Source organism: Toxotes jaculatrix, chromosome 3 (assembly GCF_017976425.1).
Source record: "Toxotes jaculatrix isolate fToxJac2 chromosome 3, fToxJac2.pri, whole genome shotgun sequence".
Taxonomy (NCBI): Eukaryota; Metazoa; Chordata; class Actinopteri; family Toxotidae; genus Toxotes; species Toxotes jaculatrix.
In genome coordinates, this window is record NC_054396.1 from 26151424 (window position 1) to 26178851 (window position 27428).

A 27428-nucleotide genomic window follows, 5' to 3' on the forward strand; every position below is an offset into this window, starting at 1 on the left:
AAACTTGTCATTTAAAGAAAAAAGGGCATCATCCGTTTAGTTCGTCAGAAGACTCGTCCCCAACAGTTTCAGCTTGTGACCCCTTAAAATGAAGAAACGTCTAACGGTCATTTCAACTAAAGACTGGTTTTCTTTGCTTTTGCTATAATTGAAAAACTAAGTTTTGAAGAAGTGAAATTCACAAGAAAAGGAAAATAAATATAATTGATTAATTTACATATACACTTAATTATAGTATACAAAATACTACTTTAACAGAAGCTCCTTACAATGCATATTTTGTGACCTGAAAAATGTTCAGATACTTTTACTTTTTACTATTTAATTTTCTCGAAATGTTTTGATCCCAGTTGGATCTTTGTCGGGTCAGAATACTTAAACATAGATACCACACCCATACATAGGTGTATATATACACATATCAACGGAGTAAAACAATTAAACAATTTTAACAATTAAAGAACATCTCCAAGAGAAGAAGTGCAAAGGCAATACATGAAACTTTCAACAATACATCAAACCAAAAAAAAAGCAAAAACAACAAATTAAAAATATAGTATATTTGGTAAAAGGGGAACCTTAAAATGCTGTACAAAAAGCATCTTTTCATCTATGCTGCTTTTCCAACAACTTCACGTTTGTGCGTGATCTGAGTGTAGTTACACCCCTTCCATTAGTAAATAATCACAAACACATTTCTAAATATGCTGCAAGATAGTTTGCGCACACAACTACATGTCTGCACTGATACGTTCAAACAGAATCCAGACTGACCACAGCTGCTGTGAAGAAGCAAACTACAAACTTTTCATCTCCCTCTACTTTGCAGCGTTTGATACCCAAAATATGTCTTTGAAAAAAAAAATTCTTTTGAACTAAATCATTAAAAAGTTTAATTATGTTGTAATCAGCACAAGTGGATGTTTTGGTGGAAAACAAACATGTTGTTTGTGAACGTTTTATTGACACGTTGAGGATCAACATATCTGCTAAATATGTAAATTAACAACACGTCCTCATGTTGATAGAGAGCGTTATCTGTTTTGAACAAAGCGTATTTGTTGTTGCAGTTTTGTTGTTTAGAAACTTAATTTTTAGGAGACAGGGTTGTCTCTGTGGTTCTGCATAGAGAAAGGTATTATGGGTAACCATGGGTCGCAGAGGAGCACACCTCCCAAATCTGAGCAATAAATTACGCAGACCTGAGTGTCAAGAAAGCTGATCGATTGATCCAATTCCTGACACCGGGTCAAAATGTTGCCAAACGACCTTTTCATGTGTTTACCTCTGTCCAGCCTTCAGAAAGAGAACCTTATTTTTCCATTTTTTTAAAAATTGACACTAATCTGACCAACAAAAAAAAAAGAAGATGTTTCAGAAAATTAAATTCAGTTTTACAGTTTTCTAATATAAAATACACCACACAGAACTTGAACATCAGGAACAGGAAAATCTTGTCGCCAAAACTCGCAGACAAGATAAACATAAATCATCACATTCACAGAATTAACTTTAAACAGAACAGGAGAAAACACGTTACAAATGTGCAACTGCAAAAAAAAAAAAGAAAAGACAACTGACGTAAAACTTTTCACTTTTAGCTTTGTTAGGTGATGACACTCGGTAAAAGGTACTTACATTGTCCCTGTTGGTGACAGCAGCTCCTCTAATGATTAGACACCAAACTGACTTCAGGTTCGACCTCCAGACCTTTTATAAAGCCCCCTGACACACACACACACACACACACACACACATACACACACACACACACACACACACACACACACATACACACACACACAAACACACACACACATACACACACACACACACACACATTCAGACCTCCCACAGGTCTAAGAACAACAAATTCAAAGTGGGGCCTTTGATTTGCTAATGAAACAAACGTCAGCACCGTCATCTCTCTGACATGTGATTTTTGTGTCCGTGGAGAGAAAATATCAAACATTTTCCAGGTTATTTGTGTTGATACAATCCCAAACAGCCTCCCGCATCTCAGTGTGACAGTGGAGGAGGTTCACACACTCGCAGATTCTCTTTACATAATCAGGTGTTTTGAAAAGGAGGATGAAATTCAATTGAGGGATTATCATTTTTCTATTTTCTGGTCTAATCCGCCCCGCTCCTCTTGGTGAGATTCAAGCGCCTGACAAAGGGGAATTTAGAGAAATGGGGCTGAATGGTTTTATTGATGTTGAGGGTGCAGACACACAGGAGTGAGTCAGTGTTGATGAAATGAACGTCAGCAATCTGTCTGTCACTTTGGGTTTAAACTTTTCCAAACACACTCTCTGTAGTTAAGATGCTTGTTGCCTGGAGCTCTTCTCCAGCTTCTTGACATTGCAGCCGCCACCACCAGCCCCCAACACTAATGAACCCAAATAAACTGGAGTCTCTGGTTGCCGCGGTGCCGCCACAGTCACCGTTAGAAACGCAGTTGTCTTGACAACACCTTCCAGGACGAGTTTCCCTCAGCGAGAAATGTAGGCCGCCGTCAGAGGCTCGTGGGTGGAGAGATGAAGCCAGGAGAAGTGATTCAGTCCGTTAAGTAGTAAACGAAAGTGGTGTGAGGAAATTCAAAGAAAATGAAAACGGACGGAGAAGAAAGAAAAGAGAAGCAGCTAATCAGCAGATGGAGGTGAAGCAGCAGGAAGCACCTGGTTTGGACCAGGTCACAGTCAAAACCAAGATATTCAGGTTGTGTTTTACAGATGAAATCAGGGTCTGTGTTTATCAAACTGCTGGAGAAAAATATTATTCTTACAACTTTAACTCCTACACACGCAATCTGAAGAATAAAAGTAAATTATCAGCAACATAAAAACACTCTAACATTTCAGAGGGCTCCTGAGGAAGTGCGTGAAGTTGGTTCAGAGTAGATCCTGAATGTCTGCGGCACAGAAACTGAAGTGAACACACACCTTCTAACTTTAGTACAAAATCTAATTGGTCAGGATGAATAATACATCAGCTGCAGCACTGTGTGTGATTCAGTGCTGTGTAGTTTTAGTCTGTTATTTTAATTCGATGGGACGTTGCACCACTTTTTCTCTTGCTTTCTGTGCTTTTCTCAGGGGCGCACACAACACACATAAAGCTGCTCTGATTTATTTTTATTTTTGTTTGCATTCACTCGTCTGCACTTATTATGTGATTTGTCTACTTTATCTACAAGCAGCAGAATCTCTCCAGTTTGTTCTCTCTTTCTTTTGGTTCCATTTCAGCCAATTTCCCATCATTTCATTAAGATGCATGTGTTAAAAATACATTTGATTCACATCAATGAGTAAAATGTAAAATGATTTTGTAATATTAACAACATGGCAACACATGGAGAGGTGCAGGGTAAACTGCCAAAATGTGATTAATCGTGTGATCACTTGAGAGCTACTCATCAAGTTATGATCTTTAAGATTTTCATGAAATCACACCCTCCTGTCTCCTGCCTTCATTTTTCTATTGTTGTTATAACGAGCACTTTTTTGGGAACACCCGTACACCTGCTTATTCATAAATCATTACGGCAGCAGTGTAATGCGTAAAATCACGGTGCTTCAGTTACTGTAATGTGATCTCAGTGACTTTGACCTTGATGTGACTGTTGGTGCCAGACCGGCTGGTTTGTCTATTTATGAAACTACTGAGAACAAAAATCTGAGGCAGTGTCACTGAATTAATTTCCATTTCTGAAAGAAACGCTCAGGTCGCCAAGGCCAAGCAGCACCCGACCCTGTCTGAGAGGAGGGCTGTGAAGGAGGCTGCAGCGCTCACCAGATGTGTCACTTAGACCAAAACAGCTGGTTTGTGCTGATTATTTGATCAAAATTCGTGCTATCTATGCTATTTATTTATCAAATAAACAAATAAATAAATATTATTTGTTACACCTGTGTTTCTCCTGCAGAATATTTAGGCTACAGATACACACTGCTACATACACAGCAATGATTTTTAGAACCTGTGGTCGTGCAGCAGGAGGTCCTCCGGCTGTAAAGCAGCCTGGATCCACATGGTGGCAGTATTGCACCGAGCAGCTGAGCGCTGCTAAGGAAGAAGAGGTTTTGTTTGACCATAACTGGAGCTGCAGATTTAAAGGTGGACTAAAGGCCCTGCATTTGTGTGATGTGTAACACACAGTACATTAGCACTGTTTTACAGCGCCCCCCATAGGCTGCAGTGGTCATTACAGCCACTGTTAACTAAACAAACATCTTGTTTATTTAGTTAGCAGCAGCAGCCTTCTTCTGTTTCTGATAGCTGCCTCTGTCAGCATGCAGAGAGTATAGACCAGAGAGGCCCACTTGACAACTGAGACCCAGATCCAGGACTTGAGTCGGGTGAGGTCCACATTGTATTCAGTGTAATCAGAGCCGGTAGGGTCTTGTTGTATTGCTGCAGGTCTCAGGTCTTTGTGTCACCATGTCTGATACCCGAGTTCTCTCTCTGCTTCTGTCTGTAGTTACTTTACACCACTGCCTGTGGGAGGCATGAATGTCCACATCTGGCCAGCAGTTGAGCTGTTTCTCTGAACCAAAGACTCACTGACGTCATCATCATCATCATCATTGTCCTCATGCTGAGGCGGTGGGGCTGAAAGCTGTTTAATGGCACACTGTACAGGAATATTATTTCTCATGGTAACACCTGTTATTAACCTGAGCGGTGGCTGGGTCGCTGTGGTAACGTACTGATCTGAGATACGAGAGCTCCTGGGTTTGAAGGCTGCACAGTGGCTCTCTGCTGCTCATCATCCTTCATCTCCCTCTCTGTGAAAAAATAAAGAAACACCTCATCCCGATCAGAACAAGGTCTACGAGAGGTCCGGAGGTGTCCTTGATGAAACCAGCCGGGAGCTTTTCATGTGCCTTCACTTCCACTTTTTCACCATTGTTGGATAAAATTAGCTCCATAACTCTGAAACACTGGCCCGTTTTAATGTCTGATGAAAGAGCTGCTTTTCCTCTGGCAGATACCAGAAGCAAAGTTTTATATAGTCTGTTCTGTCTGAGAGGTCATTCCATTTCCACATGATGGCACCATACTGAGGAAAGCAAAGGAAAACAACAACAACAACAACAACAATATATAAACGATTTGTTTGTTCATTTTTAGCCAACACTACATTAATTTAATAACATCAGAGCAGAAGCCATTCATCTTTCTCAGCCTCAGATCAGTATTCAGGAAAATAAAAGTCTAGAATAAATTTAAATTATAAATAAATTGAAAAATATAAAAATAATCTTAAAAAAAAATCACAAATGGACACAGATTTATTTCAAATTCCAATGGCTTTATTTTTCTGTATATAGATTTGTATATATTTATAGATATTTATATATTATATATATATTTATGTAACAACTTTTACTCAGTTGCTTGATTATCATCTTTTGTTCAAACGACATGACACTAAGACCAAGGCATTCCACATGATCATATCTTACAAAAGAGTAAAGAAAACAACACGTGTGCGCGTGTGTGCACCTGCTGTAACACACACACATACATACATCAATGTACAGGTGTCGTGGTTCTGTTTGTAGAAACAACTGAAAAATTAAAAAAACAAAAAGCAGATAAAGACGGAGACGAGCGGACAGAGTGAGAGCGTGAGGGAGAGAAGGTGAGAAACCGAATGAACCACTGGAGCCGGACTGGAGGATTCTGTTGCATAGATCGAAGCAAACAGGAGGAGGAAGTTCGATAGAAACAGACAGTATGAGAGTGAACGAGGGAGAAGGTGACACACACACTGAGGAAACACGCCTTCCCCGAGCCAGCAGCCCCGCTTGACACTAACACACACACACACACACACACAGTTACACAGGGAAGCACAGGAAGTTTTATTTTGGCTCGCAAACAAATCACTGCTGAGGCTCACAATGTGCCAGACAGGACCGAAGATACAGCCGAGCACTCTGAGGTCACGTCCTCTGTATCTGAACTAAGATGCTGTCGATGACAATGCTGATGTTCAGCAGGTTGAATTTTTTACCATATCCACCGTCTTAGTTTGGCCTTTTCGGACGATAACATGAGGCTGAATGTTGTTTATATTATATATTTGGTTTATCTGATTAGAATCCAAAATACTGGATGAATTAAAACTTTGACCTGATGATGGCGCTGTGTGGAAAGCTAATGGACGTTTGAATGAATTCTTTGGAGGGAAACATGAGCGTGCGCTTTAAATTCAATGACAATGCATTCAACACGTTAAGACATTTCACTCAAAAACCACAAAGATCTCCAGAGTCATCAGGATTCATCATCTGAGAACCATGAATGTCTGTGCCAAATTTAGCACCAATCCATCAAACAACTGTTCAGATATTTCACCGGATGAATGAAAAGTCAGAAAATCGCCAAAGTCATTAGGATTAATCATCTGGGGACCACGAAAGTCTGCGGTAAATTTAATGGTAATCCATCCTCTAGTTGTTGAAATCCAAAGAGGAGGAGCAACGGACCAATGCTGCGTTCGTGTAATTTCGTATGTCAGCCGTGGTAAAGATTGCTGTGCATTAACACCACAGCCCTACATCCGGATTATTGGATGACATGAAGCATTTGTGTTTGTTTATTCATGTTTGCTCATTTTCTCTGTCACATTCCTTCAAAATTTAGTGCCAAGTCACACTGTAAGTATCAGAGACACGGACTTCCACATGAATATTTTCAACACGTCAGAAACGAGTAATTATCGTTATACTGTTGTGACATGAACGCAGCATATCACTGGTGCTCTACAAAAATAAATAAATAAAGGATTTAGAATGTCCTCAGCAGAATTGTGGAGAAGGCTTTGAAGCCATGTTTAGATCTTCATGTTGGGGAATATAATCTACAGAAAATATATACGGAGTGATTTCAATGACCTCAGTATTTCTTGAATCCTGGATGTGGCCCTGCTGCCAAACTATCCGTCCATCTGCACGTTAACGTGACCACACGAGTCCAACATCCATTTTCCACATCGACGTAAAACTTTAAAGTTCTCAACCTTCTGACTTTGTGACGGTCGTTTCCACAGCTTCATAAAAACCAAGCATTCAGAGAGATTTTTCAAAAAGCCGATAAACACGAACGTTTCCACAGTTTAAAACTTTGAGCAGAGATGCTCAGTTGTGCTACGATGAAGTTTTGGATCTTTGTCTGAGCAGATGTGTTAAAAATATAATCTGGTGGCCTTTTAGGATGGGGAAGCTTTGTTCCTGTTGTGTTTGCTAATAAAGATTTAAAGCAAAAACGAAATCCTCGTTTTCCTTCTTCAGATCAGCTCAGCACAGAGACTGGAAGCTGAGGGAAACACCCACCATCCAACAACGTCAAACATCTGATTTTCATGTCACATCTTGTTTTATTGTTCAGGTGTAGAGATTTGTGTCCTCTTTAAAAATCTACAGAGGAGACTTTTTTTGTCGTAGTTTTTCTTAGAAACTACATTTAAATGGAACCATTTTCTCTTGAATTACAAATCCGTCATCACAACGCAAACAAGACGACTGCTCACAACCATCAGACTGACACAGATGTGAACTGGAGCTCGACTGATACAGATATAAAACATAAAATGTTTGGTTTTTTAACATAAACATTTTTGACAAGGATCCATCGAATCTACTCATTAAAGAGCTTTAACCAAGAGGTGTAATGAGCAGGGCATTGGGTTAAATAATAATTTAGTTTTCTGCCAGTCAATTTATCTGCAACAATTTTGACAGTTTATATCAAACATTAACAACTTAAGATTAATCAGTACTGAAAATAATCCTTAGTTGGAGCCTGACATTTTACAGTTGAAAAAAAAACTTGGCCCTGAGGAAAATAAAATCTCTAAATCATCATTTCTGTTCTGACATTTATTATAAATCAACATGTCGATATATCAGCCGGGCTCTAACATCAACACAGACATTTTACAGGTGAGCAACGAACTCCACCATGCTCTTTTTTCTCTCCCTGACCTGGCCAGTGGAGGGAAGCAGGAGGATAACGGATCAATGGATGTGATCGGTGGGAAGATGACGCCTGCAGAGCAGAAGCCTACCGGAACCACATACTGAATGTTTCACGCCTGTTTACTGTCATCGTCTCCCTCCTCCTCCTCCTCTCACTGCACAGATGAGTGGGTGGTGAGTTCAGGAGAGTCTGTAGATCGGAGTGTGTGTGTGTGTGTTGTGGGCCAGGAGGATGAAACAGTGGGGGAGGTGGATGAGCAGACAGATGTGGTAACTATTTTGTTTCTGGATCAATGAGACGATGGAAACAAACAAACAAACAAACAAACAAACACAAAAAAATTCTGCATCTTTCATCAATCCATCCATCAGAAGTCACACAGTTTTAATTTCCTCAGTGTGTTTCACCTCACAGTGCAAATACATGTGTGCGTCCGTGTGTGTGTGTGTGTGTGTGTGTGTATGCGTGTGTCTGGGGCATGTGTTTGAGATTCATTTGGAAAACAAGTCAACATTTGGGATGTTTCATTCCATACTAAAACATGCAGAACACAGAACATTGAACACATATACTGAACAGTTAGTTTTATCCAAATGCAGTTACTCTTTTTTTATATATATATATATATATATCTTTTCGTACAGAGTGGCTTTAGGCTACACAGAACACGACGGAACCAATCGCACCAGGTTGGACATATTGCTTTAAACCACCAAATTTTGTATATATGTCATGCATGCCACATAGATGATATTATGTTTATACAAAAATAACACCAACGCCTATTACTGTGTATCATAGTAATTACAGAAAACAAATCTTTTTCAGTCTTTTTTGCAATGAAGTTCAACTGAGAAACCATATATATATCTATGTATTTATATCTAATGTGTATGTAAGTGTTTATACATACATACACATTAGATATAAATACGTAGATACATTATATAAATATATAGATATATATGTTGAGTGGTTATGACTTTTCCAGCTGTGATATTCCAGTTCGTTTGAACCATTTTTTTATTTGTGAATTTTGAAGTGGATGTGAAGGTTCACCAAAGATTTCCTTTAATATCCAACTACAGGAAGCTGTTCTGAGAAAGGCAGTGCTCTGAAGAGGAAGCAAACGCAGTCAAAATGCAACAGTGACTGGATAAGAAGCCAATTCCTTCTCCATATCGAAGTCCTGATGGGGAAAAAAACTGTGGCAAACTCAGATCTCATGTACTCCAAAAATGAATCTTGTGAAAACTAAAACCGGGTGAAGGCTTTCAGTCCGCTGCTGAGTCTCATCCTGTCTCGTCCTCGACTGTTTTTTTTTTTTTTTATTTGAGATGTGGCTGAAGCCAGAAGCACAACAACAGCGTCTCTGATGGCGGGGCTGTACTGGGCACCTGGAATGAGACGTGAGGGCAACCAGTCCAACCAGTCCAACAGACGACCGCCACAGTCACACCGAGGCCATGGCAAAAGCAGAAGAACAATCATATTCAGGTGGTGAGCAAAGGGGCGTGGAGGGCAGGGGCATGGAGGGCGGGGTGTGGGGGTGGGGGTTAGTTTGTGACTGCAAACAAACTTGTGCAGAAGAAGAAAAGAGAAAAAGACTTTGGCAGAGCACTCTTAAAGCTTTGCTGGGTGATGATTGGCTGATTGCCCCCTCTCCCATTTCCTGCCACCGACACAGACAGCAGGTGCACTTCATTCACCTCTATGACAATATGTACATTGTACTGACTGTAGGAGCACAGCTGTTCTGTCAGACTCAGCAGTAGAACTTAACTAAGAAGAAACGCGCCATCGTTTGTTAGGTGTGTCATTTACAGCCAAAGGACACACGGCAAGAAGAGGAAGTGATGTCACGAGCGCTCTGACAGTCCTGCTCTCGCCCCAGGACGAAACTTCGTCGTATAAAATGGTGATGACATCTACAGCTGCAGCCGTGTCCCGTCACAGGCCCCGCCTCCTCAAATGTCCGACCTCAGGAGTGAAACTGAGAAACCTTTTCCTTCTTTGGCCTGAATTTAGACAAAGGAGCCTGTGGTCCAGGGGCCAGCCTCAGCATTTCTGGGGCCCCTGACCCCCCTTGACCCCCCCCCCCCCCCCTCAGCCCCCAGTACGCAAACACGCTCATGAACAGTTAACTACGATTTAGGACGATTAAATGAATGAAAGAAAATACATTTAAAAAAGAACAAAACCTGTTCTGTGCAGAGTCATTGTTGAGGGAACCAGTATAAAGACTCTCCATGATTGTTTGAGCAACCCCAAAAACTCAGTAAAGCTATTACAGTTGATGGTCACAGTTTTCAAATTTTATCTTAATTGCACCAAATAAACAAATAAACAGAGGAACCAGTCGGCTTCTGCATTGTCCTGTGTCTTGGATCAGGTTTTGGAGGAGTTTCAATCACCCATCCAGTTTATACTCAGCACTACGTGGCGTGGGCCTCAGCAGGTGGCACATGAGCTACAAGCGCGCACCAAGGTGTTTATGCTAACAAGCTCTCCATTGCAGTGTTCTCCAAAACACCAGGAGACACACAAACGAAACTTTCTGCAACGAAGCAAGAAGTAAACAGGTTTTACCAGACGAACGTTGTCGACCAAATATGATTGTCCACTTTGCTCTACAGCTCCTCACTGCGGAGGAAGACGTTTTGTGTTTATACCAATTAAACAGAAAAAAACTCTCCATGAGATTAAAGCTTTTTGACTGAAGGGACATAGAGATGTTTGTACAGGCGTCTACCTTTGAACTCATCCATTTTGAAATGAAACGTGCAGCACACACGCTCAGTTTAAGCCCATCAGGTCCCCGTAGGTTCTTTTCATGGGTCCGTTTAAAAAAAACTCTGAGCTGTGGGGGCTGGTCTGTTTTAAGATTTAAGGGTCGACTTTACTTTGGTTACTTTCTCGGTTTTGGTCTGTCCGAGGTGAGGACACGTCTTCACGGGACACGGCCATTTGAAGGTGGCGGGGCCTAAAGCGGGACACAGCTTTGATTCTCTTAAAAGTCGTCAGCTCCGACAGCGGCCAGTAAGAAAACAGCAACGATCCACTCATTCAAAGAAATCGGTTGTAGTAGCTTAAAAAAAACCAAACAAACAGAGAAACCCAGAGGTTGGATAAATAATTATACACTCCCATTTAATGTTTGATACAGTTAGCTGTATTCACGTTGCATTTGCTGAACTCTAATGGAGTTGGATAACTGTGGAATCACATAGCTTGTAGTGTGTCACAACATCTTAGATAAAATGGATATACTCATGTAAAAGGGGGCTGATGAGACTAGATTGTTGAGATTCAAATTGAACGGCCGACAGGAAGTAAACAAGTCACTGCAGGTTTCTGAGCCCTAACATCAGGTGACCAAGACGACACACGTGGCATAAATATTTAGAGAGCTGTAAAAAGACAGTCCACGGTAGATTCATCTCATTCATGTACTGTACTGTCACCAAACTCTTCAGCCTATACATATATATTCATATATCTCCAAAATATTAAAAAGTACTTAATATAAAAATACAGAAGAATTGTAAAAAATGAGCAAAACATTGAATTTTATATGAAAACCATGCAAGAAAGATTCCCCATTTAGTTAAATAGTAACTCTAAGATTCAGGAAAGCAAGGGAATGAAAGGGAAGTGGTCGGATGAGAGAAGCGCAGGCGAACTGCCACCCACTTGCTTTTCATGTAAACATTGTAGAGGTCCTTTAAACTTGGTTCGGCAGTGACGACTGAAGATTTTCTCCTTGCCTTTTGGTCATGTTTGGAGTAAAGGGCCAGGGGAGGAGCGGGCGGGGACGGGGTGGGGAGGTCAAGGGGGTCAGGGGTGAAAAAGTCCAAAGGAAACCTCAATAACAATGAGATAAAAAACAATACAGACAACCTATAAAATATGGCTCTGAGTTACATAGAAAAAGCTCATCAGAGGGGAGAGGAAGAACCTAGTCATGACAAAAAGTTGGAAATATGGCAGTAGTAGCACATTACTTCAATAGCGTGTCCTAGTTCATACATCGGTTGATGGCTGCTAGTCAGACTAAGAGGGGATTAGACGCATCGCTGCTTCTGATTGGAGGATGATTCCTTCTTCTTTTAAGACAGTAATCTGCGGACGACGGCAGGCAGGAAGTACTGAGCGGCAGCAGGGACACACAGTGGATTTAACCCTACAGGCTGAAATCATCAGTCTCCCATAAACCTCAGCGTGGCCGCCACACTGACATCTGTTAATCAAACACAGCAGCCCGAAGAGGGATGACGGCAATGATCAAACACCTCCTCTGCTGCAGGCTGTGGGATGTCACTGACAGCTGATCTATCTTCCATTAGTAAAAGCTGACAAACAAGGGAAACATCAGAAGTGGTACTAAGATTTGTCTGAAACACAGACAGACAGTCCAGACCCTGTTCAGAAATCCATTAACTTCCTGTCTGTAGAATCGAACTTCCTGTAATGTGACGCAAAACAGACTCATCGATACCGTGGGCCCTCCTGTTCCAATGCACATTCGGACTCAAGGTAAATCTTTCGTGGTCGACACAGTTGAACACATAAGTCTTCAGCAGGAACACGTCTCATCCTGTGGCAGTGGTGTTCAGGTTGGAGGACCCAAACATGAATGATGTGAGCTAAATATTTGCTCGACTCTGACACTGTGTCAGAAAGCAAAGCCAAAGTTACACTTTCCACATTGTCGTGAGGGTCTACGTTTCTGTCAGTGTATTTATTAAACCTAAATAAACAGAAACCAACCCAGAGTTCAGTGCACGGTCGCTCAATGAGTAGAGGACCAGAGCAGACTGTGTCCACCTTTCACACAAAGTGAGCTGGGATAGGCTCTGTTTAGGACCACGTGTACGCAGACTGTACTCGCCTACAGATGAGCCAACGTGTGGAACACGTCCATGTACGAAGACACCCACTGCCCAGCTGTCAAGTTAAACAGGGCTTTAACTGCCCTGCCACAGTGTCCTCCGTGTTCGAGTCTGTTTTCGTCCTGTTGTGGTCACAGGATGTTCAGTTCTACGGACAGGAAGTTCACAGAGCTCTGAACAGACGCTGCTGCAGACTAACACACAGATGGTTGTCTAAACAGAATCCCAAATATTCATTCCTAAGTTTATCATGCGACTCAACACGAATGAAACATAACATGCATCCTACTAGAGGAGGGAACACGATCCACACCGCTGTTTCCTATCAACACTGTGGACGCACTGTGGCGCGGGGGGCTGAGAGAACCAGGACCCTGACTGGATGAGATGAGGTCAGACTCCCACTGAGCAGAAAGCGAGCCCTCTCTGGACGCCGCGATGTTCGATATTTCTGGGTAGTAAACATTCTGTCTTTCCACATGCAACACAGCAGCTAAAAAGAAAAAACCAACACATACAGACAAGATAAAGGGAAGAACATCTTTTTTTTTAACAGCTGAACCTTGAAGACTGTAGTGTCACACTCACAAGACATTCTCAGGAGTTTGAATCAACCATCAATTAACATTCGTTAGAAGTTCTAGAAACAAACAAATGCTCAACATATAAAAAAAAAAAAAAAAAAAGGAAAAAGAAAGAGGTTACATTTTTGCATTTGCCTAAAAATCTTCTGATCACCAAACCCGACTGTTAGCTGTGTAGAAGAGCAGAAGCGTATGTACATGAGAATCACTGCACTCTTTGAAAAGTTCGGTGCGGCTTTTGAGAGCGTTAAGCAGGAATGAAGCGAGTACAGAACACAACATGCTGCTGCGAGTCCCCACAAAGATCGAACCCAACATAGCTTAAAAGCTTTTCAAAAGGATCATCGAGTAAAAAATATACATGAATGGACAAAAAAAAGGACAAGCCTTCCACTGTGGAGACTCTGGATTCCACCCTCTACTGGTTTGTGTGTGTGGTGGCTGTGGAGGGACAGACTTACAGGCAGAACGACGCCACAGTCAGTATGAAAAACACAACGTGGCAGGAATGACTGAGTGGGGGGGGGGGGGGGGGTGAAGACAACGTGAAACATGTGTGCGTGCAGAATGAGGGGATGACCAGAGTGATGACTTCCCTCCTCAGTGCAACAGTTCAGTTGGTGGGATGACAAATGATGCTGATGAAGATGAGGGAGGAGGTGGAGGAGGAGGGAGGAGGAGCTCAAATGGATGGCTCGCGGCTGTGGGGGAAGACGCCGGGCGGCTCTCCTCCTCCGCTCGCCCCAGAAGAGGCGCTGAGGAGGGGGTCGATCTCATCTCCGGTCTCCTGGATGGTGGGGATGCGAGCCTCCTCCTCCTCGGACAGGGGGACAAACTCGGGATGGGCCATGAAGCTGTGGATGGAGCTACGGGACTCTGGGCTCTCCAGCCCCGCGTACAGGGAGCTACGGAACGCGTTCACCACCTTAATCTGAAACGAAAAAGAAAGGAAATGTCAGAGGACGAGCAGAGCAACAGACACAGAGCCCACTTTTGTGACAGTGTGATGTCAAACAGGCAGCAGGGACTCATGGGACACGGTGTCTGGTGTGTCTGTGGGCAGGGGGGAGCAAGACCACAAAACACAACGTTAACAGGTGAAACGTACGTCGGCTGCATGAGAACATGGTGGGTGAACTGAAAAATATTCACACATCGACAAAAAAGGTCAAAAAAAAAAAAAAGGTCAGCACGATGTTGGAGGCAGCTGAGTGCAGGAAGGTAAACTGCATAAAAAACCCAAAACAAAACACAACAATATACAAACAGGCAGCTGAACGTGCATCACAACAGCTATAGCTCTCACACACACACACACACACACCTTTTTTTTATCTGTAGTGTAAGACATATCCTGTCCACCGATGCACACTGACTATAATTCCTATGTTTCCAAAAGTATGCAGACACCTGAACATGACGTCTACGTGTGATTCCAAAGCTATGGGCATTAATCTGCTGCTATAAAAACTCCCGCTCTTTGAACCTCGCTGCCAAGATTTCAGGGATTCAGCACTGATGTTGGTTGACGGGTGAAGTTCTGGCTCTCAGTCACCGTTCCAGTTCATCCCAGAGGTGCTGGATGGGGCTGAGGTCAGAGGCCAGTCAAGTTCTTTTAAAACAAACTGGGAAAATAATTTCTTAATGGACCTGGCTTTGTGGATGGGGACACTGTGATGCTGAAACAGGAAAGGGCCAAACCCAAACTATTTCCATAAAGTATAATATGACAGAATGAGCATTTCCCCTCATTAGAACTAAGGAAACCAGGAAAAACCCACCCAGATCAACAGTACTCTAAAGGATGAGGGTATTTTCTTTAGTGGTAAGTCTCAGTGTTGGTGTATTAATTACAAGTTAAACACTTTCCCTCAACCCTCCTTGACTACCCATTAGTGATTTCCTACATTACCCAGAATGCTTTTGACACACAAACACATACTGCACTTGTGAGAATGTATTACCTCACATTTGTCTTAACTCAACCTGAACCCGAACACGATTTTGATCTAAAATCGAAGCTCAGTCAGTGAGGACAGACTCTTCTGTCACCTCCCTCCCACTGGGCAACGAACCCCAATACATTTTTGTTTTAGATCAAAATTATTATCGAAAGCTGACAAGTCACATTCATTGTCTGACTGATTCTGATCAGATAGCTCCTGATTTTCCTGATGTACAACAGAGCCACAAGATTATCTGATGAAGCAGGACCCGTCTTTGTCAATACTGTACGTCCGTGGTGAAACATCACGAACAAATTTGCAATTAGTCAAATGTTGATGTATAAATAAAACTGGATAAATACCAAAAACCAATTGACATGCAGGAAAACTCTGACTTCTGGGGCCCTTTGGGACCTGGAGCCCGCTTTGCCAACTGGTAATTCAGCCACAATGGCTTTCATCAGCAGTACTGAAAAAAATTCAAATGATACCCTGCCCAGTGAACAACATACACACACACACTTGGGAAAAACAACAAACACATGCACACTGTTAAGTATTTATAATCACATTCGGAGCCAGAATCATTTTGTCCTCTAGCTGCTCTCGTCTCTGCCTAAAGTCGCTGCCTCTGTGATGATTCCAGAGCGGCTGCAGCTGATCACACTGATTTATACGCACCAGAAGACACTCTTCATTATAATTAATAACCCTGCAGTTCAAAGCTCTCTATTACTGAACCACAGGAGAGCTGCAGGCTGAGCACTGCAGCTTAGAGCATGCATGCAACCATCACACACACACAGACACACACACACGCACACAAAGCTCACAAGTTAAAAAGCTCTTGGCTGTTAAACCATGAGAGACTTGCTGAGCCTGACAGATTTAACCCTGCTCAGGATTAACCCATAAAATTATCTTGGTGCCCAGGCTGTCGCCTCCGAGAAGAATTAAAAAAAAAAACAACAAAGAAAATAGGACAGGGATTTTTTTTTCTTTCTATCACGAATCAGAAAGATTCACAGCTTCCTTTCTCTTCTCATTGGCCACGTGTCATCGACTTTCCAGGCAGCAAGTCACATCAGGGTTAATAGATGCATGTAAAGACTTTACATCTCCACAGCATGCAGGAGGAGAAAGAAGCAGCAGGCTGAGAGGGAAATGATGACAGGTATCATAAAAACACAGAGATTAAGTTGAAGAAAAAGCAGGAAGTAGGAAGCACATGGAAACAGAGTTGGAGATGGAAACACAGATCAGGTCGTCTGCAAGTTCATCTTGAGAGTTTTTAGATGGGAAAGCTGAAAATATTCTATATTTTTCTTATTGTCAACAAATCCTATGAAAAGACCAAAACCCCTAATACTTTGTCTCCCCTCTCTGCCTATGGCTAGCTGCCCAAGCAAATTCATTTCTACTGAAGATGTAAATCTTTCAAATTACCTCACAAATATGTAATTTCATTTATAAAAATGGTTCAGTATTTTCCTAAGAAAATAGGTTTTTAGATACAGCGCGTTAATGATGCTGGTAGGTGTCCTGTATTGTGAACTGGCACTTTCCTTCTCCTTCCAGTCATCACGCTCAACGTCCGGTTTAGCTTCTCTCCTATCGTCCTGTCAGTCTTATTACTGCTTACTTATCGCTTTTCCTTCGCAATGTGCAATGAGCTGATCACAGCTCAGCTTGGTCAGAGTATCCACCCAGAAACACACTAAGTCTTCTGACCTGCAAATTAAAGTACAGAAAATGTAAAGAGTAAAGTCTTAAACATTACTTTAGAGTGATTAAATGCGGATCTGGATTCTGGGCGTATTTGACTTCCTTTTGTTTTTCCATTCAGCTACAGTGTCTTTCACGTGCTAACTACACTTCACATCATTTCCACCTTGTTTTATTGGTCAGTTATTTATAATAATAGCTAAGATAATCATTAAGATATGTCAGATTAGGACGTGCAGACACCTGGTGGTGACACTGTCACAGCGTTGTGGATTTAGTTGGTGAGTCATGCAGCGTTCAGTGTTTCATGCAGTTCAAAGTGAGAAAAAAAAGACAGAGTCCAGCCGAGTGAAGCGTGGTGTTAGCTGGCCTCCGGTCACCGACTCACTGCCTTCAGTGGAGGAGGAAGCAGCAGCAGCGGGGGGTGGAGCCCCAGCCGAGTTGGTGAGAGAGGCGGAGGAGCTAAGCCCTACGTGGGTGGGGCTAGAGAGAGTTTTGGCGGCAGTGGCATCATTGTGCTGGCTGACGACGGACGGCTGGCGGCGCAGGGCACCTGGCACCGCCGCCTGGCCCGTCTGGAAGGTATAGACCACATCCATCTGAAGGAAGGACAGCCACAACACACTGTTAGACAGCAGAGACAGAGAGAGCAAGGAGACAGGACAGAAGAGAAGAAACTAGAAGGAAGGAAGGAAAGACTCATAGTGAGGTTAGACAAAGCGTTAAAGAGGCTGGAAGATGAAGTTTGTGTTTAGGCTTTTGAAAGTCAGCTATTATACTTCATGTCTAATGTGCAACAAACACTGGAAAGAAAGAGGAGAGTGAATGTGATAGAACTGCTGATTTTCTGGAGAACTGAAGTGTTACTGGAAAGAGGAGGAAGAGGAGGAAAGAGAATTGGCCGAGAAGTTGATGTGCATCCACCTGTGATGGTACAGAGACATCAAGATGCTCCTGGGTGTTTGGGCTTCCACAGACAAACAATGCGTGTTGGTACTTTTGCCCTTAGTTTTGTTTCTCCAAATACAAATGATCAAGCAAACATTTAACAAGTCAGTTGTTTCTTCACTGGTCACAAAGAAGTCTTAGCTAACCCCAACATTGTCTTCCCTAAGGCCTGGTATCGGACGTTACAGTTCTGACTTAAATGTCTCCTTGCAAGATTGAGAGTTGTGTTTGAACGGTCAGATTCTCAGACAGACCAGATCTCTGTGAGGTATTAACCTGTGATCTGTCCTCGTTAGTTAGGCGCCGCGCGTCTCAGGTCACGGTGAAGTGATGCTCGATACTCTCGAGGTTCCCCTACAACTTGTAAGATGAGGACTGAAGACACTTTTCAGTGGCCTTGCTAACAATGCTAGTGTTACTTTTACAGTAAAAAGGCATCCAGATTCAGTGGAAAGGCGTTCCAATACCAGTGCAAGATTGTCCTCTCTCGTCAGTTGTGTGGTCCTGGTCTTGCATACTGTACCAGTCCCTTGAGGAGACTCAAGGGACTCAAGGAGACTCCCCTGGCTCTCCTTGTCAGATGCTGTCAAAGTTCTAAAATCAGGATTTTAACAGAGCAGAGCAGCAGCGTGGAAACGGCTTGAAGTGGCTGCTGGTTAACGTGTGTTGTCTTAGTGGGCAGCGTTTCAGTCACTATTTCAAACTTGTTCCATTGTCTGACAACAGGAACAGAGAAACCTGTAAATGAGAACAGCTGTACTGGGAATACGGCTGCATTAAAATACTGTGTATGTGAGCACAGAGTGCAGGAGAGAAGCAAACAGGCAGAACACGCACACGCAAGGAAGAGCGCAAATACGATGCAATGACGTCATCAATATAATTAATGAGCATGTTGCATCATCTAGTGTTTCCACAATACTTTTCAGTTATGCATTGACCATACATGGTCCAGTCATGTATTAGGCTTTGACCCAGTCTTGTTCTTTGCAGAGAGAGGACTCATCTGCGGCTTTTTGTTGATGGGCAGCTGGAGATGAGCAGGGAGAGGTGGAGCTCGGTGATCTTACCACTTCTTTGGTGGATTTTTATTCTGGATTGTGTTCAAACTGTAGAGTTTCCATTTATAGATCTGATCAAAATGTGAGCCAGACAACGTCCAGATGTGTTCTGGGTTATTCAGTCAATGTCACCTGTGTTGAAATGTGTTTTTCCTGATCCAGAGTCAGAGATCCAAACATGGGTTAACACCAGGTGCAGACTGAGGCTAAACTTCCAGATTTAAATCACATCTCACTTAATTCAGAAAGAAGAGGAGGAAAGCTTGAGAGAAAATTCATACAGAGAGAGAGAGAGAGAGAGAGAGAGAGAGAGAGAGAGAGAGAGAGAGAGAGAGAGAGAGAGAGAGAGAGAGAGAGCCGTCATTTAGTTTAGTGGAAGACAAAACGTGAAAATCCATTAGAAGCTGTGATAGAACGAAGGGATGAAAGAAGAAACAGAACAATGAATAAAGAGCTTTTGAATCGGGCTGAAAGCGCTTGGATAGAGAAGGAGCAGAGACAGGAGAAAGAGGAGAAAATGTGTCACTTGGAATGACTGATAAAGTTTCAGCAGTGAGTGCTGCTTGTACCAATTATTCCCCCACTGTGTTTGACTGTCGAGGCGTTGAGCGGCACAACGCTGCCCACCAGGATTAGAGAGGAGGAGGACAGGAAGAGGAGCATGAGAGATAAGAACCTAATTAGCTTGCAGCCTTTCGACGCCTCCCCCTCCATCCCCTCATCCTCCCATCCCAGGAGGACGACAGACTGATATTACAGATACACAGACATGAAGAGAAAATAGCAAGCTTCCTCTTTTCTCTACTGTGTGTCTGATGGTGGAGAGACTGGGGAGGACAACAGCTTTGTTTCTCTTCCTTCTTTCATGATGCTCTACAGCTTCATGAAGGCCAGAATATCAGCACACACGTTACACACAAGAGGGTTATCCCACCTGGCCTGAACTTGGACACCTGTCAATCTATTTAGTAGTCCTGTAATTATTTTCTTCACTAAGGGGCGGCGGAAACAAAGGTTGAACACAACACTGAATTATCACACCTTTTAAGCTGATATGGTGAAACAACTGCATATTTACACATCTTGCAGTTACAGAGCAACATTATCATTAACTTGGAGTCGTGTTTCCGGCCACCTGATGATTTTAAGTCCAGTACTCACTCTCTTTTAGCTCTGTTTTTGGTCTCTACCAGCTCCTGAGGGAAATATCTGACTCTTCAGCTGCTAAATTCTCCACTATGTTCACCAGGTTGTCTCTAACTGAGTCTGTCTGCTGTTTGGCACAGGTACTTTACAGTGGGCTTTTCAAACAACGGCATGAGAGCAGTGAGTGTGAATCATAACAGTTTAGTTGTGAGCTGAATAGCTAAACACTGACCTGAAACTCACTATAAAGGTCTGTAAAGCCGAGGGGAGTTGCAGGTGATAATTCTCCGTATCATTATGAGAGACTCCTTTCACAATGTCACACTGTCATGTGACACATTGAAATTATAAGAAAATTGATTCTAGCTGCTGTAAACCAATATGAAAGAGAAGTTTGCTTTGTTAGGTGAAAGCTAAATATGATTGCTGCACAAGAAGGTGTACGGAAAGATACTGGAAGGAACCAAGTGAAACAATATGAAAACACGTGAAACGCCTGATATCCTCTCCGTTAGTTGGAGTCTGAGACTTTTCGAGTGCGTGAAGAAGCTTGGAGCTTTGCAGAGGTAAAACTGAAAAACTGCAGGACAAAAAAAAGAAGGAGATATTAGTTGTTATTAATTCAGATGTGTTTACCCTCCGGCCACAATAAGTACAAGTTAGTGCACTGCTGAGAGGAAGACACCTGACCTCTCTGACTCTGAGAGTGTGCGTGTTTGTGTGAGTGCGTGGGAGCAGAGCGTTGGCTGCTGTTACTGTAGGTGGGTGTTAGCATTGTGGCTAATGAAGTCCATAGGGACTGAATGGGACTGCCTGTGGACATGCTAATGCTTAGAGAGTGTTGATCTATCCTGTAGGAGGAGGGTAACGCACACACACACACACAACAAAGTCCTAGACTGTGAGATGAGTCACTAGAGAAGACAGTGCTGTGAAGGTGTTCCTGTTTACCTCCAACACTTGTCAGGTTTCTATACAAGTTTATTTTAATATATAACTTTATTCTAATATATAACATTAGTTTGTTTCCAGATAAACGGCTGGTACCAGTCTAACCTCAAACGATGGAAAAAAAATTCAGAAACATGATGGAAATATGACATTTATGCTTGTTTCATGTATTAACTTGATGAATGTCATAGTCTCCTCATTGTTCAACATAGATTTGATGTTTTTGTCCCATTGGTGGAAGTTTACGTCACAGGGTTCATATGTGTCAAGATTTATTTGTTAAGTCTTTTTGCATTTTGCTTTTATCAATAAACCAACCATTCCAACTTTTCTCTTGCAATATTTCAGATTATTTTAGAATTGTCTGTTTACAATCAGGTTTTTTTTTTCTAATGCACTCACTGGAAATGTGCATAGAAACAGCTGAACAGAAACACGCTTACTGATCGAGTGATTAATGAAAATATCCGGTAGGTTTTTTTGTCCCAGGCTGGTTGCTGTTTTTAATTTCTGTATTTTAATAAAGTGGCTCTGTACTGGGGCTCTGCAGCAGAGTGTGAAATTACCTGGACAACAGCAACAGTGTGTGTGTGTGTGTGTGTGTGTGTTTTAAATCTCCAGTTTCCCCTCCACACACTCCACTGTGTTTTAATTTCTTTCCAACGAAAACATGGCTTAAAATGCTGAATGCGGAGGGTGGTTAGTGTCACAGAGGAAACGACATGAAGCTCATCTGCTGTTTCTCGGCTCCAGTCAATGTCAGCGTGAGCAGTTAAGGTACAAGGAGACCATAAACCAAAACCGTTTAAATGTCACACTTAGTTTTTTTTGAGTTTAGTAGCTTTCTGTGGAAAATATTAAAGGGTTAAAATTAGCACAGTTCAGCAAAATTAATCCACACTAAGGTAGTAACCTGTAATAAAAAAAAAACATTTAAGACTCCGCCTCTAGTTTCAGACACACAGATTCCAAGACACATTTTATCAGCCGTCCTCTTTATCAGCGTCTGTGTACAGATTATTTGTGAATTGTGTCTCTTGAGGTCAGGAAAACTATTGCGCAATTACCCACTGCATCTGTGCGTGACTCTTGCTCACCACAAAATGCAAACAAACTCTGGTTTCATAAAATCACAAACCAAATTAGGCCAAAATGGCAGAGCTAATTAGCTTCACTAGCTCGTTACTGCTAACTCTGAATTTGATTTGACTGAAATGAGCGGCAGCTCATGTAAACTGTCAGAGATGTTTGTAGTGAATGAAGTGTCTTCTCATTGTCTTGATGAAACACAACGTCTCTGCTGGGACAGTTTGTCTCTCTTTCTTTACCTCACTTTGATTCAGCCAGAGTTTGGCGAGGAGGACGATTTAAAGTTTGTTTTGCACAGAGAACAGAACAGAACAGAACAAAACAGGACAATCAAACCTGAGTACAATCAAAAATAAGTCTCAAATGTCATCCGTTTTCTTCCCGTATTCCTGTGCTACCAAAGAAAGTGACGCTTTTTTGTAGCTCTAACAGAACAGATATTTGAGTCATGTTATCTTCTTCATAAACACCACCAAAGTAGTATCAGAAAAACAAAAAGTAAAGTTGATGATGATGCGAAGCGCCCGTACCTGTGTCTGGATGCGGTTCAGACCTCTGAACCAGAGGATCTGGCCTCTCCTCAGCTCCATCTCAGCATGGTCGATCTCGTCCGCGCCCTCCGTCAGCTCCTCGTCGGGTATCTCCTCCTTTGTGATGCCATGACCCGCCTCCTTCAGGAACTTCAGGTGGTGGGTTGGGATGGCCGAGATCAGCTGAATTTAACAGAATGAAATAGTTTAGTTAAAGGGTCACTCCGGGGGTTTATGGGGGAAGGGGGGGGGGGGGTCTAAAAAACATGTAAATGACTGCTGACATTTCTAATACAGATAAAACAAATTCATACGGTCAAATTAGAATCAAATGCCCTGTCATTGGTCACTTTAAATGTATGTGCGCAGCACTGCAGTGGTGAGTGCACCTGCCTTTATCTGCTGTCATGAAAAGTAAAGTTAGTATCATGGCTCAAGAGCTGCGTCTCTGTAATATTTCATATCCTATATTGTTCTACTGTTTTAAAATTGTTTGTTCATTGTTTAATTAAAAATGCAGGAGAGAGAGACAGCTGCATCTCAGCTTTTAATAATTCTGACACCTTCCCTTCCCCTCCTCTCTCTCTCTGTAAAAAACAACATGTGCTTTACCTCTGAAATAACTCACAGGCCTCAGATCAGTCTGTTTCTGTCAGCATCTTTCTGTCTCTCTGTTCTCAGTCTCTGCCCTCCAACTGAACCCACCAGGCTTGTTACGACTGAACTTTTTTCCTCAGTGTAATGTATGCTTTCTAAGCCTGTGTATGTGTGTGTGAACATGTTAGCAGGATCATGCTTGTAACGGTGGGTTTGTGTGTGCGTGTGTCTATCCACAGAGGGACTGACACGCTGGGTTTGTTTTCCCTCGATGCTCGTAAACAGGAGTCGCGGCTGCTTTCATGTGCTGAGCTCATTACCATGGCGATGGTCGTGATGGCAACGCTGCAGCAGTGCGAGTGTGACAGGCAACAGTTTGCTGCCACAAACCTCATGTATCCACCTCTTCATCTTCTCCTCAGTACGTGTTGTTTCATTCTCAGAACTCGGGCTGATATTTCGTATGAGGTTCTGATGCTGTCTGATGGGACTACAAGCTACCTGTAGTCCTGGTTCTGGTCTCACCTGTCCCCACAGCAGCTCTCCCACACCGATGAACACACACCACAGCCACTGGTCGATGGTCAGAGCCGTGCAGGAGAAGGGCTTCCCTCCGAACTGAACGATGATGATCTGAGGAGGAAAAGATTTCCAGGACATGTTAGCTGCGTGAACTCTGATGGTACAGTCTTTTAGTAGACGTCTGTTGATGTTCAGTACTTTTCTTAGCCTTTTCTGTGAGTCTGAAGCCTGAAATATCATGCTCCTCTGTTCCACAGAGAAAAAAAAAGGTTTTCAACTTAACTTCTGTAGTTTTCTTACTGTCCATAAATCCCCGTGTGCAGACCACAGCCAATAATGAACTGGTCGGCTAACAAATATTGTGTGTGTGTATCCATAGTCTGAGTTCAAAAACTATTAAAAACACAACAGTGAGCCAGACTGTTGTAATGGATGACATGTTCCTTCATTGCCATGAACACACACGCTATAGTTTATTTTGACCCAATCCCACATACACTGTCCTGCTGCCCCAAATATTCACTAGAGCAACAAATGTGTATTAATACGGAGCTGAAAATCGTCCCCAACGCATGCACCATTTCCTCCGGTTTTAGTAACATTTGCTGAAAACTAAGTGACCAGCTGTTCTAGCTGTTACTAAGCCTTTTTGTAAAACAGTGAAACAATATATTTGTGAGCTGCTTCAGAATAAAGGTGAGCTCATTCCTCTCTCACATCATATTAAATATTTCATTTGATAATTTCAACATTTTAATTTCAATCTATGTATCTATTTAAGAAGGGTAAGAAAGAAAAAGTTTGGGAATCACTAAATTCAAATTAGATGATGATGATGATGGTGAGTTACCTGCAGGGCAAAGGTCCCCAGGACAACGCTGCAGAAGATGGGGTTCCTATAGATGCCCTCGAACACGTTCCTCTCTCCGTGGATCTTCCTGGCATTGATTTCATTGAAGAGCTGCATCATGACGAACACGTTGAACACAATGGTGTAGTGCTCAGACGGTGGCGAGTGCAGAGGAGAGTTGCGGCCGCTGTCGATGTCAAAAAACGTCTCACCTGAGAAACAACGCAGGACAGAATAAAACAATAAAACATCTTAACATCCATGTATTTCATGTAATGATTTTTCCAAACTGAACAATAATTCCGTTAAAAAGATCTCAGATTTTTCCACATAGGTAACAGAACAGGGAGATTCGGGTTGAAGTTGTACTAGAGGTTGTTAGTTGCTTAACTCACCAGCGAAGAGCAGGGTGAAGATGATGACGAGCTGGTACACAGCGTGGCCCAGGATATTCTTCATCATGGTCCTGGAGATGAGTGGCTTGTCGCGGCCGTAAGGTTTACGTAGCAGCAGGGACTCGGTGGGCGGCTCGGTGGCCAGAGCAAGAGATGCCAGTGTGTCCATGATGAGGTTCACCCAGAGCATCTGGACGGCCTTCAGAGGAGAATCCTGCACGAAGAGGAGGAGGTCAGAGGTCAGGAGTTTAATTTACAGGAAGGAAAGAAAAGCTGAATGAGAAATTGTTTGGACATGAATAAACAGGGTTTTCACTACCATTTGAAGTATTCAGATTCACATACTGTTAATTGCTATTATATCTTATTTCAATATTGTCCAAAAAATACGTTTTTATAAAGTAGTAGTTAAGTATCAGGTCTCTATAAAGGAAACTAAACATGACTTTAAAAGTTCTCAATGCATTCGATGCAGCAGAAACAGATTTTTTTGGGGACGCATTTTCCTTGTCAAAACATGGCACCTACATTACCCACAATGCAACTTGACCACCGACCCTTCAGTCAGTGTTTCAGTTGTGTTATAACGGTAGCAGCTAATGTAGCCACTAGCCTCAAGCAGAGATGAGGAGCAGGCAGCAGAGGTCTGATAAGTTCACTTCTTTCTAACTTGACAACTGAGAGATTTTTTTCATTTTCAAACTTGCCGTCTTCACACCCAGCCGGCGCCGACTCAAGTGACACCGCTTGAAGAAATTTATCAAATTTCACAAAGCTCCCAATGGACCCACAAAAGGTTTTGTGCCACTTCTTTTTTCACAAATGCAGTAGTACTACCCAAGACCTGTAAACAAACTTAATGTGTAGAACTGATTGAGTTAGCGCTTTAAATATGCAGAGGTTTACAGACCAAACAATAACCAAGCTCATCCATAGTGCATCACTTCCTAGACTGATTCTGAAGCTCACATCGGGCCTGACTCTTTGCAGAGGCCGGGCATGTGCAGGCACACAGGCTACCAATCACAGGAGTGCTTGGGGCTAATTAACAATCTAGTGGCACAGTGAGGAGAAAAATGTGGACTGATTTATTCTTCTGATACTCGGCATGTGACGCTGTGTTGTGACAACACATTCGGTTTTACACAGCTGACATACTGGAAAACAAACTGCTGTAACCTTTCTTGCTGTACTTGTTGCTCACTTAAATTAGACACCCTGGCCTTTACCATATTTACATGTTGTTCAGTCCTGTTAATACTGATATTAAGCTTTTATTGCTGTTCCATATTAGCTGTTTCTCTGTCTGACTGTGAAGGCATTAGTGGATCACCTCTGTACAGTTTTTTCTGCATTGTTAAATTGTGTTATCCATCCTGATCCGTGTTTTGATCCACACCGCGGGACGAGGACCATCCCACGTATCCAGATCTACCCTATATATCCTATTCTCCAGATTTAAAGGCATATAAATGCAGAGAAGACATTTACATACACACACACACACACACACACACACTTCATTCATTGGACCCCCTCCCCTGAAATCCAACCTTCACCCTTGGGTCCATCCTCTGTATAAACAATAAAGATATAAATCAGTTTACCAGCCCTTAATGATCTGTGCCAACATTTCAGTGCCCCATCAGAAACCAAGCGCTGGATGATCAGTGAGCATAAACGCAGCACAGAGACCACAGACCTGCTGAGTCCCTGTTATATTTCAGGATTATGATGGTGACGTGTTGCCATGGTTTCAGGCTGTATCATAGCCTACTTTCTGTTCTCCGCTCTGTAGACGAGTTAGTTATCTGTCCTGCCAGCTGTGAGCCTTTCAATTAATACACAGCCGCAAGTAACTTTTTTTTTATTGTGTCAGGAGTTCACTTTCATGATTAGAGACACATTATGAAACAAAAAAAAAAGAAAAAAGAGACACGGTCGCCTCGCCTCCTCACAGCTCCGAGACGGTCACATCAAAGTCACAAGTGATTCGCTTTTCCCCGTCTCTGTGGATATTTTACCAAACAGAGAATTACAGATGTTTACAGAGCGTGAGAGCAGATGCATCACACAGAACAGTGAGCCTCAAAACTTAATTAAACTATCAAAACACAAGTTTCAGTTCAGGTTCAACAAGCAAACGAAAATCAACAGGTAGAAAAGGTAAAAGGTGGAAATACCGATTTACTAACAGCTG

At 42.4% G+C, this 27428-nt stretch overlaps 1 protein-coding gene across 2 annotated transcripts in view; it reads right to left on the reverse strand.

The window, feature by feature from the left end:
* Positions 1–11135: 11135 nt before the first annotated feature.
* Positions 11136–27428, reverse strand: part of LOC121178841 (plasma membrane calcium-transporting ATPase 1-like) — a 79543-nt gene continuing 63250 nt past the window's right edge. For both annotated transcript variants that reach the window (XM_041033238.1, XM_041033237.1), the window contains exons 17-21: positions 25229–25442; positions 24834–25045; positions 23987–24094; positions 22865–23047; positions 11136–14399 (exon numbers count right to left, since the gene is read on the reverse strand). In XM_041033238.1, the coding sequence (XP_040889172.1) occupies positions 14151–14399; positions 22865–23047; positions 23987–24094; positions 24834–25045; positions 25229–25442 (966 nt within the window). In that variant the 3' untranslated portion in view covers positions 11136–14150. The remainder of the gene's footprint in view (positions 14400–22864; positions 23048–23986; positions 24095–24833; positions 25046–25228; positions 25443–27428) is intronic.